Raw genomic sequence first — 16862 nt, forward strand, 5'->3', positions numbered from 1 at the left:
AAAACATTACAGAATCCATTATTCCAGGATAATAGCAGTCTTGGCAGTGAGGAAGCCAAGTAATGGTTTAATTCATTCTGGATTCTTCATTCTGTTTGAAAACACAGTTGCTGAGCAAAAACTATTTCTCATTACTGAATAAGGAGGAGAAAAAAGTATTTTTGTTGGTTTTTTTTGTTTTTTTGTGACACTGATTAATTACAACTGCAATAATTTCATCTGAAACATGCGCTAAATCCTCATTTTGAGAGGCGAGGGCTGGGACCTAAGGCTCAAGACTGCAGCTAAAATGGTTTGTGTATGTGTGTGACCACTTCTGTTTCATGCAGGCTGTATCCATCAACAGCAAGCTATTTGCAACTTTTCTTTGGGATTCAATCTGTCTAAAAAAGCCCCTTTATTATTCCAGACGTGATATTTCATTCACACCTAATGGCTCCTCTAAAACATGAGAAGGATAAAACATACATAATTTTATTAGGTTTTTCATACATGCAGGATTATTATAAAAATCGTAATTGTAGGGTTGCCGATGCCCCTAAGAAGACATTGTGGTATTATTCTGAAAATTTGAGGAAGAAAGTATGAATGCAAGTCTTGCACTAATTATACAGCTACCTTTCCCCTTACAACAGAGAATATGGCAACAGAGGACACTGAGAGCATATTTTTACCCTTGAAATGTGTCATGGAATAATTTATCTTATTTTTCTCAGTCCAAATTAGTAATATGATCCCTTTTACCCTTCTCTCTCCTCCAGCCTCACTCAGTTTCTCCTTGTCTAAAAGATATTCCAGCCCCTGGCCCCTTAATGGGTCCTTCCCCTGAGCTTGCTTCATTTTGCAATATCTCTCTTGTAGGGTGGAGGACACAAAAATTACACACAATTTTCCACATGAGCGCTGAAGAGGAAATAATAACCATGACCTGGTGACTACACTGGTGCTCATATACTCCAGTCTGATATTTTTACTGCAAGGCCACACTTTTAACTCTTAGTCAGCCTATCCACTCAGTCACTTGGGTGCTTTCTGTGAAGCTTTTTTTTACCCAGTCAGTTCCAAGAGTACACATAAATTGCATTATTCAAGGCAAAAGGCAGGATTCTGTATTTGTCTTTCCTGAACTTTATGAACTTCCTGTTGGCCCATGCCTCCAGATTTTAAAGGTCCCTCTGTCTAGCAGTACTAGAATCCACACATCAACTGTTCTCCCATCATTTTGTGTCACCCTCAAACTAGCTGCAGCTGCATCCCAATTTGTTATCCAGTGGGGGACAGAGCTGGAGAGCATGGGCCTTTGTATTCATCCTCACATCCACTGGCTCCTATTCACACTTGGAATCAAGAAACAATACCCCAAGAGTTTGCTGGCTCAATTAATTTTCCATCCAGTTTGTAATCCCCCCCATCCAGTCCCCATCTTCTCAATTTGGCTACAAGGATACAAGGGGAGACTGTTTCAAAAGTTTTGCTAAACCGCAAACTGAAAGAACTCTACTGCTGAAATCTACATCTCATGAGACAGTCACTGGAAAAGGCAGTAAGATTATCAAGATTTGCTTTTGATTATTCCATCCTGCCTGTTCCAAATTATTTTCTTATTTTCCCTATGCCTAGAAATTAGTTCCTAATATTTTCTCCCAATATTTTTCCCAGGGAGTGAGGTGAAATAGAAAGGAATACATTTGGATTTTTTTCATTTTCTAGCTCTAAATAGCAAAGAATTGAAAAGCAATAGCTGCACAGAAGACAAACAGAGGACCACAGGGAATTTCAAGAAGAAAGATAGATGAAATGTGCCACCTGGCATAAAGAAAAATATTATGTATTTCTCTTAAATGGGGATTTAACAAGTTGCTGAACTTATTATGTGAGTCATTTCATTTACAGATCATTCCACCTACTGTATTTAATGATTTTTCAGGGAATTTTGACTCATTTAAATTACCTATTCCAAAATATCAAGAACTGAAAGAGCATTGCAATGACACAAAATGTATGTAATTTTCTCATCAACTAAAATTAAAGAAAATTAAGAAGTCTGTGAGGGGATTTTTAGTAAAATATGCCCTCAAGAATTTAGAAAATTGTTCATATGCATCAAGGCTGGTTCAGCAGTTTTATTCTAGAACACCTGGAAAGCAAGATACAAAGAATTCTATTTTATTTTAGCAAGAATTTCAAATAAAAGTCAATATCATAATATTATACTGCAATTTACCTATGAGTTATCAATTAAAGAATTAGATATTTTTACACAACCATAGTCCACAGCAGCATATTTTCATACTGATAAATTTAAGGCTTTATATATATCATATAATTAAAAGATGGAATGGAGTAGATTGTATTTAACTTATGATTTGAAGTGTGTCCTTGACTTGTTTACGTGCAGTTTTGCACCTGAAAGGTGTAAAAACACAGGGAAAAATATGTTTTCAGGACAACACACTGATCTGCAATTAAATGCCGCTGATTTTGCAGATGGAATAAGACACATTTAAATGCTTCCAATTTGCCCTGTGCCCTATATGAACCTATGGTCAGCCATATACACAAAGCATACATAAAAGCACATAGTTTTTGTGGCTTATAGTTGCAAATATTCTTGGAAGGAAAAAAGGTGTGAGTGAGTGAAATTGTAATAAATTTTGCATGCCAATTCATATTTATGCTTGTATAACTAATAAAAATAAATACATGCCATGCTAACAAACTGAAGATGTAGGTCTTAAATTGAGCCTCAGACTCATTAACTACAGTCCCTGATTTTAACTTTCTGTTGAGAGAAATAATAAGGAATTGACAAACCATTTCCTAAGATACAGAAATTAGTGTACTCATTTAACCTGAAATCATAAATTAATTCCACACATATCAGTGGGTAACATAAAGTGATATCTATTTTCATCTATAGCTGTCTTGAATTATATTCATGCAGGTATACAGTGTAGAGAAAAAGCTTCTCTAACTCATTATAATTCCTTTGAAATGGAAAGACTCATTCAGAGCTCCCTGCATGTTTGCCTTCTGATTTTCACAGGCTTCAGGTAAGTCTTAAAGGCACCTCTGAAACTAATTTGAGGCATTTTGTCCTTGAAATTTAGGAATATTCAATTAGCAGTATTCACAGCATCTAGCTTTAAAATGTAAGAATTTACCTTTCCTGAATTGCTCTCTGGAGGGGCCTACATAGCTACATTGACCTGGGATTGTATTCTTAATTGCATCTAAATTAAGTGTCTGAAGAACATGGTATTAATATACTTTATGTGAAAGCATGTAAGAGAGACAGGAAGGAGCTTAGTAGCAGAAATAAAACTTTCTGCAGCATGCATAGGGTAACTCAAATTTAGACTTTCACACTCAAAGCTGTATAATATTTTTAGCACTATAGAGCCTGTCTGATTATGAAATAGCAAGGACTAAGTAGTGATTAACCTGCCAGCTCTAAATGGGATCTTTTTTGTCTGGTGAGGCAGATCCATGCATTTAACAGTTCTAAGCATAGGGCTTCGTTCAACAATGAAATCAATCAAAGAGGAACTAAAGGCCTTCTAAGTTTCTAGAAGAATAGAATTGGGAAATATCATAAAGCAAGCAATGCTTTTACTACAGTAGTAGTCCCTGCAAGATGTTCTGTGTTCATTACAAGTGGGAATGGATCTGTAAAATAACTTAAAATGCAGAATGCAGATAATCAGGTGGGAAAAAATAAAAAAAAATATTAGCAACAAGGAGATATTAGTAATCTATACCACTTTCAATGGGGATTTGTAAAATCTGAATTAGAAAAAATCCAGCACCAAATTACTCCTGGAGAAGAAAAGGACGACTTGATATAAATTTAATTCAAGCTGCACATAGACACAATCTTTCCTAAATATGAGATCTAATAAACTTACTAACTGTTTCCCAAAGAGTTAAAAGCTTAAAGCTTTACGAGGTATCCTTTCTAAACTGACTTTCAGAATAATGTGGGATGGTTCTATATGTGTTTTATATATGTATATATATATATGTATGTGTGTGTGTGTGTGTGTGTGTGTGTATGTATTTACGTGTAGATAGATGGATAGATATAAGTCATGTACTGGAAATTCTCCATCTTGACACTATTTAAATTTTAAGTCCTGACTACCATAGACAGCTAATCTTCTGGGATGCTCACTGTAATGCTATTTCTCAATAGTCAGAACAGAATGGAAAAAAAACCCTCTTTTCCAGCCTTTCATGGGCAAGAGCAATTTAAAATACAAACAGAATCCATTGAGACTTTTGTACTGTTTAGTTTGCATATGTTGGCAGCCAAATTATCCTGCATATAGCCTTTCAAAAAAAGAAAAATATAGTGCATAAGTACTAAATACTGTTATTATTGATCAGATTATGAAGTGGTATTTCAGGTTATTCAAAATGAATGAATACTAATACATATCTTTATGCTTGAATTCATTGCATGCAGGTGTCAGGCAATACTCTGGCAATGAGTGGTGTAACACACTGGAAGAACCTACAGAGATAATAGCTCTTTTTTTCGCAATAGACTTTGCATGTTCGGAACAGAAGGAAGGGCTGTGGAAAACACTCATGCATACAAGTTTTGGGCTGTTGGGTCTTCACAGTTGCAGTTCCAACATATTTAAATGTCAGTCAGCCTCAGTCCAGGGATAACCTGAAACCAGTAGATGGCTGATCTGTTTTTAGCTACAAAGTTTCTGTACACTTCTGCTGTGGAACTGATGAATTTACGCATGTGAAAAAGTAATGCTGAACCATAGCATTCCCCTAAGCAGCGCCTCAGTGCAAACTTTTTCCTAGGTAAAAAAATAATTGACTTCTTTACTGCTCTAAACATCAACAGAAGTAGCAATTGGTGTACTCTACCTATGCCTATATCCTATGTTTATGCTATCCTATGCTTATTTCCTGCATCAAAATGACATCTTTCTTAATACAGCATATTTCAAATTGAACAATCAGGTGTGAAAATACATCAAGCCAGAGGAGTGTGCTTTGTTTTCATAAAATTTGCCAGAAACAACTGCATCTTGCTTGGAAGTCACTGATAATGAAGTGACATTAATAAGTTAGGTTAATTCTGTGAGACAATGGTCACTATTTCTGACCACTCTATGTCTTAAGAGACAACATTCCACAAAACTGTATTAAAAAAAATTGAACTACAAACATTCCTGCTGCAAAATGAAGGAGTCAATCAGGAATACTTAATGAAAGATTATAAAGTCTTAATTCTGATCTGAATTACATGATTCTGTGCTATTTTTTTTTTCTGAAAATATTCTGTCTTTATTTTTCTTTCTGCTGCAGCCTAGTATCTGTAAGAAATTGAGATGTTAATGGTTAATGGCTCAAACATTTCTAAGATCACTGCAGGACTTTGCCCACTATGGCAACCTGTATAAAGAAGCCACTGCTCATGTGCTGTCACCAAACCTTTCCCCTCACTGAATAAGCCTCAGCAAACTCCTGGAAATCTGGACTTTAAGTTAAACTACCTGATGGGAGCTTGAGATAAGATAAAGGTATTTCTATTGCCCAGTTATCTCGGGTCTAAGAAGTAAACAAGCCTGGGGAGAAGAATGTATCCGCAAGGAAAGCCAACTCAGCAGCTGTGCTAAAAATCAGCTCTGTCTGGGTCCAGCACAGGGAGGACATAGCCCATAGACTCATTTCTGAGGCCTTCCACCAGGGGACTGCACATGATCCACAGTGTGGCAACAAATCCACTGTAAAACTCCCCCACCACTCAGGAGAGGTGCTTGGACATCCCCATGTATACCTGAATATAAAGATAAGCATGGAACGCTATGTGTTGTGCTAAAATGACACAGTGAGGCACCAGAGAAGAAAGATGCTTTTTATGTGAGGTTGAACTCTGAAGAGGAAAGCAGAATTCCACCTTTCCTGAGAGCAATCAAGTACATTCAACTGTAAGGTAAGAAGAAAATCTGCAAAATGATGGCAGACAAAGCAAATAACAGATTCCAGAAATAAATATCCTGTTCCCTACCCAGAATAAAACCACTGCTGAGCTTCAAATGTTACTCAAAAAGAGAACCTTTTCCTCATGTCTGTATTAGGTGAGTGAAACAATATGAGTGGATCTGAAGAGAGCAAGAGTTGGGGTGAGAATTAATGTCCAAATGATATAAATCTCAGGGTTTGAAAGAGTCTTGGTTTTGCTTCACTTTTGATTGCCTCTTGTCTGCTTCCCCTGACTGAATGGTCAATATGCTGAATGCTTAATTTTAGTTGGAATGCACCAGGAATAGTCCTAATTGAAGATTGTCTTGAAGCTTAGTTTCATCACACATCCTGCTCCACAAAGAAAAGCACTGTGAATGTGGGCAATTATTCGAGTCACTTTAAAATCATACTGGTTTGAAAAGCATTACAACAACATAAAAGGTAATTTTATGTCTAATGAAAAGAATAGCACAAATAGAATAGCACAAAATCATATTCAGGACATAATATTTCCATATTTAAGGTATCTTTATGTTTCACTGATTCAAAAATGTTGCTTGACAAGAGCTGAAATCCAGTTCTTGATACTTTTAAGACAAAACAAAACAAAGTACAAAAATTCGGGGGTTTTACCTAGGCATTGGGTTTCAGTACCACTCCAGAGACCATTTGCCAAGCACTCTCTCACATGAGAACCAACCAATGTGTATCCTGTGTTACAAGTGAATATTGCAGTAGCTCCATACACTGTTAAGGTTCCAATCTTATTTCCATTTGGTGGAGATGGAAGACCACCACAGGAGATAACTAGGGAAAAAAAAAAGAAACAGAACATACTGAAATATGAAAATGCTTTTCATAATTTTTTTGACGGGAAGACAATTCATCACCTCGTGTTTTCTTAAAAAGTAAATGAAATAGGAATAAATACAAGAGTTGTATTCCATAGAAAAGGCTTAAAATTATGCTTGATATGGCAACATATGTTCTAAAACTAAAAATTCTTTGGGATACTTGCATATCTTGACAGTAGACAATAGATATTTCTAGTTCTGAAACAAGGGAATGAGAAGGTTGTGGTTATATCCCATGTGTACGTATCCATGGCTACTCCTCAAATACACTTTCCCTGGCTGTTTTAAATGTTGTGTCAGTTTAAAGTACTATAAATCTTTTTAACATTTAGTACTCTGAATTGTTGTGATCTTTTTTCTTTTTTCCCACTACTATTCATAAGCATATAGCATATATGATTGTCTGCTTGCTAAAACAATAAGTCATCTGGTTTTGCCAAAGACTAGATTTGACCAATTATCAGAGAAACTTTCTGTAGCATCAGCTGCAACCCAGCTATTGCACACCACATGAAAAATTGTCTTTCAAGAATGTATCAAACTCTAATTTAATTAAAAACATTCTGTCATTTCTTTTGTTTCTAGAAAACCATACAAAAAAATATTGTCATTTAAGATGCAGACCAATGTCCTTAAGAGCTTCAACTGCATTTATACATTAGTATAAATCATATGTTTACTTTCAACAGCATTCTGATCACAACCAGACTTCCTACTTGAAATCCCAAGGTCCCACTCTTACATATTTTTAAATGTTTGTTTCCATGTGGAAAACAAGATGGAATTGGTTAGAATTTGTATAAAATCAAGTACCAGCTACTGTGCAGTTAACTAACTCAGTCATAATCAGAAAATATATTATTATAGTTTCTTATGTACATAATGAGTCTAGAGATGAGTAAGACTCATTTTGACTACGATCAAGTCACATTAACATAATTTGGGGATTAGCCTAACATTATAAATTCTAACTTTAATACTGAATATTAATTACATTTATGTTAAAAAAGTAAATCAAACTCTTTTTGAAGAGAAAGTAAACTGTAGACTCCAGAAAAATACTCTGCAGTGTGTTTCTGGATCTTAATGAACCATGTCCAATAGATATACTACTGAATACTACTGAATATCTCTTGAGGCATGAAGCTTGCTATAATTAAATCCTAATCAGTCCTCTAGTGGAGGGTAAAAAAAATGTACCTTTCTTATAAATTAACTAATATCTCTTCAATCAGCATCTCCCTGTGTTTCTAATACTTTTCTTTTGGTTAACTGCATCGTATATGGATCATCCCATTTTCTACTCACATAAAATTTCTGTAATTGTAGAGAGTGGGCAAGAACTATCTTTTCAAAGATTTGTTAGCAGCTGCACAGTAGCTGGATATTAGGCAGTGTATCAAAACTACATTTTTTAGTCTGTGTGCACAAAAAGAAAGGGACACAATTGCAGTAAACAGAATTTAAAAAATAACATATTGTAAAAGAAAAAATGAAGTTTTGGAGAAATTTATTAAGACTTTGGCACTGAAACCCTTGAAGTTTGTATGATTCCACTGAGATTGCTATGGTTCTCTAAAACCTTAAGCATCCAAAGTCAGGATTGATGTAATTTATGATATTTTTGTATGAAGACACTATGAAAGCTCATATGAATGTTTCTCCAACAGTAAAGTTTTAATGCTTCACCCAAGAGGTCAAAACAATATAATATTCTAATCTAACTCTAATTCAGAATCTTTTAAAGTAATAACATTCTCTCTTAGTACTTTCTACATACTTATGCATCACCTAGTAGAATAAATACAACTTGGTTTCTTGAGGGTATATCATGGATTCTTGTATGAAACACATTGTACTTAACACCTAAGGAGCTGGAAAAAAATTAATTTCAAGATAATGAAAATTTCACACTTTATTACTTATTGGAATGTGAGAGCAAAACACTTTATTAAACAATTTTATAAATAGTTTATTAATAAAAGAAAATATATGTATTAAAAAGCATAGGATATTCTGTAAACAAGTATGTTCCTTACCCTTACAAACTGGCCTTTCATTGCCTACGCTCCAGGTTCCATTAGTCCTGCACTGTATGAGTCTTTGACCCAATAAATAATATCCAGGACTGCAGCTGAGCATGACTTGAGCTCCATACTCATTCAGTGACCCAGAAATCAGTCTCCAGACAACGTGTTCTGACAGAAGAGTCTCTATGCTGGGGCAGGTTACAGCTGGGAAGAAAGGAAATGTACATATTAGCATTCTGCCCCTATATTTCTTTATAGGTGAAGGTCTTGCCTTACAGGCAGATGTTTCACAATCTAAGACTCAGAATACCATAGTCATCTTGGAAATAAAAGTTCTAAGAAAAATAATTCTCATACAGGGAGGATTACAAATTGAACTGGAGTTTACAGCGTATTTTCATTTCGTGGATGTAGTGGAATAATGACATACAGTTATACTCTGTAATGAGATTTATTCAAAGATTTCAGAGACAAAACACATCACAGACTATGGTGGATGTAAACGGGAAAGCAAATATTGCTATGTAATGTTTGCAAAGCTTGAAGTTCTTAAGACACATTGCCATAAAAGCTGCTAGCACACATTGAAATGCTAATTACTATAAAACAAAATATTGTAGTTATACAGGAAAATTATTTCATTCCAGTTTAGAAGACTTTATAAAAATGATGATATTTGGGAAGATTTTTAGAGCTATTTCAGTTCTGTTGTTTTTAGCATTTTGTATCTTGTAAGAGAATGCAATTATTGACTACAGACAAGAAGTATAGTTTATATTATTTTTCAGTTTCAATTTGATGCTCTGAAATTTAAGTAAACAGATTTCTTAAAATATTTATGGTATTGACATGAATTCTCTCTTAATGTACCTATGATTAGACTCGCATTATGAAAATATTCATGACTATTTAATATAGTTGTATTTTTAATCTTTTACCATGTTATTCAGAATTTCCCTGCTATTGAAAAAGTCTCAATGAATTACTGACTGTTTATGTCGAGATTCACTAAGTGAGTACTTCAGAAAAAACTATAACTCAGAAACAGTTGAGAAAACTAATATTTTCCAAGGAAAATCAACCAACAAACAACAAGAAGTAGAAGAAATTTAGTTTCTTCATATGTTGATCAGTGGAGGACAAAAGCATTAGGAGGAAGTGTGTAAAAATCCCAAATGAAGAAATAAAAAGAAGAGTATGGTTCTTATTTATGCTACAATTAATTCATACCATGCCACCAGGAAAAAAACTTACAAGCTGGCAAAATAAATATGTAAATAAATAATTACATATTCTATAGAATACACACTGAGAGGTATAAAGATGTTTTATTACAAGTATGAATGTGTAATAGAAAAGACTAATTAAGGCAATCACTGCACTGAAGGGAAAGTGATAGAGTCAAAATTCCTGTAAAAATTTAGATGTTAATTTTATAATTATACATCTACCTTTTCCAATAGTTATCTTACTCATGGCAAATTTTGGCATCCAGGAAAATCAGAACTGAACACAGCATATCTATGAAGATGTGGAAGCATTTATAAAGGAGAAATAATTTGAAAAACTTCCAAATGACATTTATAATGTTATATTGAGCTGAAATTGTAGAATATGTTCTTAGATTTTTTTTGTATATCTTAAGAAGGATTGCCAATGTAGAATCACTTTGAAACTTAATTGGTTCTCACTTTGGCCTTTAAGCAATATTTTGACTACTGAAGAACAATATCCCAGGGTAATAGAGGACTTCCTACTTCCTAATTTAATTTATTTTGGTATTACTACTAAACTGTGTTTCATAGCTATGGAAAGATGATGAACTATCAGCCAAGAAACATTTTTCAGTACTTGTTAAATAAAATATGCATACTGAAGCACTCTGCTTAACACCTCGTAGTGAAAATCATATAAGTCTTTCAGGAAACAAAACGTATTCTAAATAGGAATTTAATGCCTATCAACTTTGACATTTTTATCACTCCTCCTTTCAAACAATAGTTTTATTGGTTCTTTCAAATATGAAAGCATGCTTCTTATTTGGTCCAATAGCAAAAATTTTAGTCTTAACCATAGACATCTCAAGACAGGCTCAGCTATTTCAGAATACGTAAATGAGCTGCATAGATGTTACCTCTACACACTGAGGTCAGTATGCAATTTATTATTTCTTTATCTATAGATACACTTAAATTTGCAAGCACACCTCACAAACAACTATCAGATTCTAATGCATAAATGTACAATTTCAAATTCAAGACATTCCTCAATGAAGAGTATACTTCTAGGCTGTGTTGATGTAATCAACTAAACCTGCTGTTTAAAAAAAATTAATATTACAGGGGCTGATTTTGATTTATTAAATTCCTCATCCTTCAAAAAACAAAAAAGTGACTATTAACAGATGATTTTGTGTACAGGGTTTGTGAATAAGTGCATCAACTTGCCTCTTATGATCAGTCTCTTGGAAACTGATGGCCTGGGCACTATTTAAATTCTCATTTACATAGATGAAACTCTGTAAGGGATTATCTCAATTTCTTGCAGATGTGAAGATGTTCTCTTACTTCTCCAGGCACTTTTATAATAAATTTTATTAGTAAAATTTTTTTACATAAAATGCAGGTCAGAAAACATAATTATAATTTGAAATAATGATTGTCTTTTTTATGGCATAACAATCTCCATATATTGATAATTCAGAATAGAATCAAAACCAGGGAATTGATAATGACATATAATTATCACAAAAAAGAATTGTTATGAAGCCCAAAGAGGCATATTTGTCAAGTAATTGTGTCGCTTTGAGGCTGTGGAAGTGGAAAAATTTGGGGTTTGTTGACCATGGGATGATCTGCTTAACACCTGGTCTACTGACACCTGATAGGATGCACCTTTCTCAGAGGAGAAAAAGAGCTCTAGCACAGGAGATAGTGGGGCTCACCAACAGAGCTTTAAAGTAGTTTGGAAGGGGGAAAGGGAAAATACCAGGCTTGGCAGTGATGAGCGATGCTACAGTGCGCCAAAATTTGAGGAAAAAAGCGCTAATCCCTTAATCTGCTTCACAAGGTGCTGGACTGAAATGTTTCTACACGTGCACACAGCATAAGTAAAACAAAATGAGCTCCAAGCTTTGCCCCAATCCCAGCCTGATATCATTTGCATAAGTGAGAGCTGGTGGGATGAGTCCTGTGACTGGAGTGCCCTCTTGGATGTTTACAGGCTCTTTAGGAGGGAAAGGACAGGACAGGAGGGACAACAGGTGGAGAGGGGGTGGCACTGATATAACAGAAAGGGTAGAATAGATGGAATTCTCTGTTGGCAATGGCCTAGTTGAGAGTTTATGGATAAGAATCAAGGGACAAACCAATCATGTGAATGTCATTGTTGGAGCCTACTGTAGATCTACAGCTAGGAAGATGATGCATATGAATTATTTTTTGAGCAATTAAGGGACACTTCCACGTCAACTGTTCTTGTCCTTATGGGGGACTTAGCTTTTCAGAAATTATCTGTTAGAAGCACAGCTGCTACAACCCAGCACGGAAGATTCCTAAAAATCCTGGATGGTAACTTTATGGAACAGATCCTAAGGGAGCTGGCTCAGAAAGATGCCCTCCTTGATCTACTGCTTGTAGAGGATCTCATAAATGAAGTGGGGGTTGGTGGCTGTCTAGGTTGCAGTGACTGTAAAGCTGCTGAGTTTAAAATTCCTGCTTACAAGAGGAAAAGTGCCAAAAAACCCTCAACTCTGGAATGTGGAGAGCAGACTTCAACCTTCTCAGGGACCTAGTAAGTAAAATCCCCATGGAAAATAGCTTTGCAGATGTTGGGATTCATCTAGTAATTTTTTAAGCGTTACCTCCCTAAGGGCACAGGAATGTTGAAAGTCAAGCAGGGGAGGCAAAAGGCTGGCTTGGCTGAACAGGGATCTCCTCCCGGAAATAAGGCAAAAAAGGAAGATGTATGCCCTGTGAAAGCAAGATAAGGTGTCATGGAGGAATACAGAGATGCTGCTTGCCACTGTAGAGAGAGAACTCATGCAGTCAAAACTCAACTGGAGTTGAAGTTGGTCAAAAATATGGTGGACAATAAAAAGAGTGCTTTCAAATATATTAATGGCGAAAGTCAATGTAGAAACAACATCAGCCCATTACAAGAGGAGGACAGTCACCTCACAAACAGGGACATGGACAAGGCAGACATGCTTAATGCATTCTCTGCCTCTGCTTCAACATGGGTGATGCACCAAGGGGGTCTCAGTGCCCTGAACTGGAGGACCATTACTACGAGAATGATCAAGTTCCAGTCAACCCTGAAACTGTGTGGGAACTGCTGGTCCAGCCGATCATCCAAGAATCCTCAGAACTTGGTTATGTCATTGCAAAACCTCTCTTGATGATTTTTGAGCAGTCTTGGGAATCTGGAGAGATCCCACCTGACTGGAAGCTGGAGAGCATTGTCCCAATTTTCAAGAAAGGCAAGAAGGAGGACCCCAGAAACTACAGGCCTATCAGTCTCACTTCAGTGAAAAATTTTACTCCTTCACTGCTCTAAATATCAAAAGAGAAAAATAATCATCATGGAAAAGCTTATTTTGGGAAATATTAAAAAACATCTGAAGGTTGGTCTTTAAGAGTATCTTGAATATTGTGACTCTGTGTGCAATTACCTTTTTCAAAGAAAAAAAAGTACAACGTTCATGATGGAAAAATATATCAATTACAGGAACTTGCTATTTATTATTACTTATTACTTATTGCTATTATTTTCAAGGAGCACATGATACTTAATTCCCATTCTTCAGCTGGTAGTTAACAACCACAAAAATGGGGAAATGGCATTTTGGACTTACTATTTGGTGAACTTAATGCAGTAATGTGACCTACATTTTTCAAATATAACCTTTTGAATAACTTCAGTATTAGCTTAAAAATAGGAACAACATTAAGGAGAAGTCATGTACTGTATCTGAGATACTAGTATGCTTTAAATTCACAAGTATTAGCAATATTAGAAGATTAAGATTAAAACCTATACATCACAGGACATCTATGAACAAAGACCTAAGAATAAAACAGGATCACTTAAGCAAGTTTATAGTCTCAGTATGCTGATACAAAGGAAAAAAATTAAGCTGTTTGTGTTGGCCAATATATTCAAAGGCTTTGAAACCTCAAAACAGATAAACAAAAGGATCATGTGGTATTCAGCATCAGTCTGTCAATCCAGTCAGCTATATCAAGCCAATCTGTTATCAGTCTAATGTATCTGGACTAATTAAAAATTGCTAAATTGATGAACTGTTTTACTATAGTTCATTGAATAAGTACTCCATGTTACGTATCAATGCTGACAAAATACTTCAAAAAATACTTACTGACCTTAGGACTTGTTAAAGAAAATGGGTATGATACTCTGAATGTCTTAGCAAATAAAAACCACCAGCACAATATTTACAATGAGTTGATGTGAATCTTTGCCTGTTTACCTTAGCAAATTTGGTTTTGCATTTGTACTACAACTAATGTTTTATTCCAGAACTATTTATGATTCTTAGTTCTATAACAAGGGATTTTCCAAACATATTGAAAATTATTAAAAAGGCTAATTTATAAACTTATAAATTATCAATTTTGTAATTATTTTTCAATTTATTTCTAGGATTAGAAAAGATATCTGAATCATCAATGTTACAACTCATCACACAACATTTTCAAAAAAACCCCATCTACAGCAAAATCTGCAATATGAAGATTACAGAAAAGTGCCATTAGCTGTTCCTTAAAATATTTGATATTAGATGATTTAGCATAAACCAGTCAAGGACCTGACTTAAATATTTCAATAAATGTATTAAAGGAATAGTGAAAAAGAGCAATAAATTTATGCAGTTACAGGGACTATCTCAGCCAACTAATATATTAGAAGAATGAACCATAAACTCAGTATTCTAGGTTATGCATCCACATACTTCTATGAAAATAACAGCAGTAAGAGCAAAGGCCAGAGACACATGGATTTGAAAAGTAAACAAATCCATGTAAAATGGTGACCCCTGTGAAGTTCAATAAGGCCAAGTGCAAGGTCCTACCCATGTGTCAGGGCAATCTGAAACATGAGTACAGGCTGGGCACAGAATAAATTGAGAGGAGAAGGTCTTGGGGTGTTGGTTGACGAGGAGATTGACATGAGCCAGCAATGTGCACTTGCAGTCCAGGAGGCCAAGTGTATTCTGGGCTGCATTGAGACAAGTGTGACCAGTAGGTTGAGAAAGGTGATTTTACCCCTCTATTCTGCTCCTGTGAGACCCCACAGAGAACACTGTGTCCAGCTCCAGGGCTCCCAACAAAAGAAGGATGTGGACGTGTTGGAGTGAATACAGAGAAGGCCACAAAGATGATCAATGGGCTGGAGCACCTTGATGATGACAGGCTGAAGGAGTTGGTGTCATTCAGCTTGGAGAAAAGTAGGCTCCTGGGAGACCTTAGAACAGCCTTTCAGTGCCTAAGGGGGCTACATGAGAGCTGGAGAGAGACTTTTCACAAGAACATGTAGTGATAGGAAAAGGAGAACGGTTTCAAATTTTAAGTTCAGATTAGAAATTCTTCACTATGAGGGTGGTGAGGCACTGGAACACGTTTCCCAGAGGGGCTGGGAATGTCCCATTCCTGGAAGCGTTCAAAGCCAGGTTAAATGAGGCTATAAGCAACCTGGTCTAGTGGAAGGTATTTCTGCTCATGGCGGGGGGGTTGGAACTAGATGATCTTTAATGTTCCTTCCAAACCAAACTATTTGCTGATTCTATGATTCTATGGAAGAGCAATAGAGAAGTCTCTTCCCTTGCTCATGTTCTAGGGATCTCAGTGAAGACTTACTGAAGCAAGATATTTGTCATTCAATTAAGCTTTTTTAGTAGATATCTGTTGCTTTATATTTCCTGTAATTAAATTCACTAGCCTAATATGCATATCCATCTCTGTCTTGCACTATGACCATCACAAATCATATTTTTCATGCTTCAAATCTGATGTAAATGCTTTTAATGAAAAGAAAAGCCTTTCAAACATCTGCCTCAGGCATGATATTATCAGAGGTGCTTTGCAAAACAAACTGCCCTGATTTCAACCTTCATTTTAATAGACATGGGAATAAAAATGGACTTATTTATTTACCATTTACCTTTCTGTGCTGTGTTTGCTTCCCATCAAGTTGAGATGTTTCTGTTTCTGGAGACTAAATGCATCTATCCTTACAGCAGCAATACTGAAAAAACCAGGTTGTTATGCAGATTGTCTAAGCTCTCTGCACTTTCCAAGTAAGAAATTTGGGTAAAACATTCCTGCCTCTGAATAGCAATCCATTCTGAAAATATTGATTTTAAATTGTCATGTACATCACTAGCACTTTAATTTGGCACGCCTAGATTTAGAAGTAATTGGATTCTTTTTCAAACAATGAGTTTTTAGAAAAGGAAAAGAGGAGACAAGGAAGTTAAGAAAGTGTTATATATTTTGTTCATTTATGATAAATACTAAACAAAGTTTTTAGTATTGAAAGTTGTGCTAAACATTAGTAATTAAGCTTTATTCTAAAGGATAGTCATTGTCTGGTTAAGTTTGAACATTTCAATAATAGAAGGATTTTTTTCTTCTTTTTATGTTTTTTTCACTGCAGATATAGTGTAATGAACTTAATATATCTAATCGCCAGATATTTTATCAGGCTTCTTCCCTCAAAAAAGAAAAAATAAATCTGTTGACATTTTTGCTGATGAATCATTCAAGTTATGAGCTTTGCACATTGTCACTTTTTTTCTGAGAATGAAGCTCACTTCAATTCACTGGAGCACTGTGTTTCCTCTGTACATGGCTTGGAATTCACATCATGTCTGTGAGGTCGCAGCTGGTTTTGAATAATCCCCTCTATGTACTCTGTGGAATTGCTGTGTACAGTTTTAGGCACTGCCCTTCAAGAAAGGTGA

At 35.4% G+C, this 16862-nt stretch overlaps 1 protein-coding gene across 1 annotated transcript in view; it reads right to left on the reverse strand.

Annotated features, from left to right (window-relative positions):
- The window catches only part of CSMD1 (CUB and Sushi multiple domains 1), a gene marked incomplete at both ends in the record, with an annotated part of 1059366 nt that overhangs the window by 49807 nt on the left and 992697 nt on the right, over positions 1–16862 (reverse strand). The window contains 2 exons of the mRNA XM_084202054.1: positions 6628–6801; positions 8888–9082. Coding sequence (XP_084058180.1) covers positions 6628–6801; positions 8888–9082 — 369 coding nt within the window. The remainder of the gene's footprint in view (positions 1–6627; positions 6802–8887; positions 9083–16862) is intronic.

This window comes from Fringilla coelebs (genome assembly GCF_963513975.1).
Source record: "Fringilla coelebs genome assembly, chromosome: 3".
Taxonomy (NCBI): Eukaryota; Metazoa; Chordata; class Aves; order Passeriformes; family Fringillidae; genus Fringilla; species Fringilla coelebs.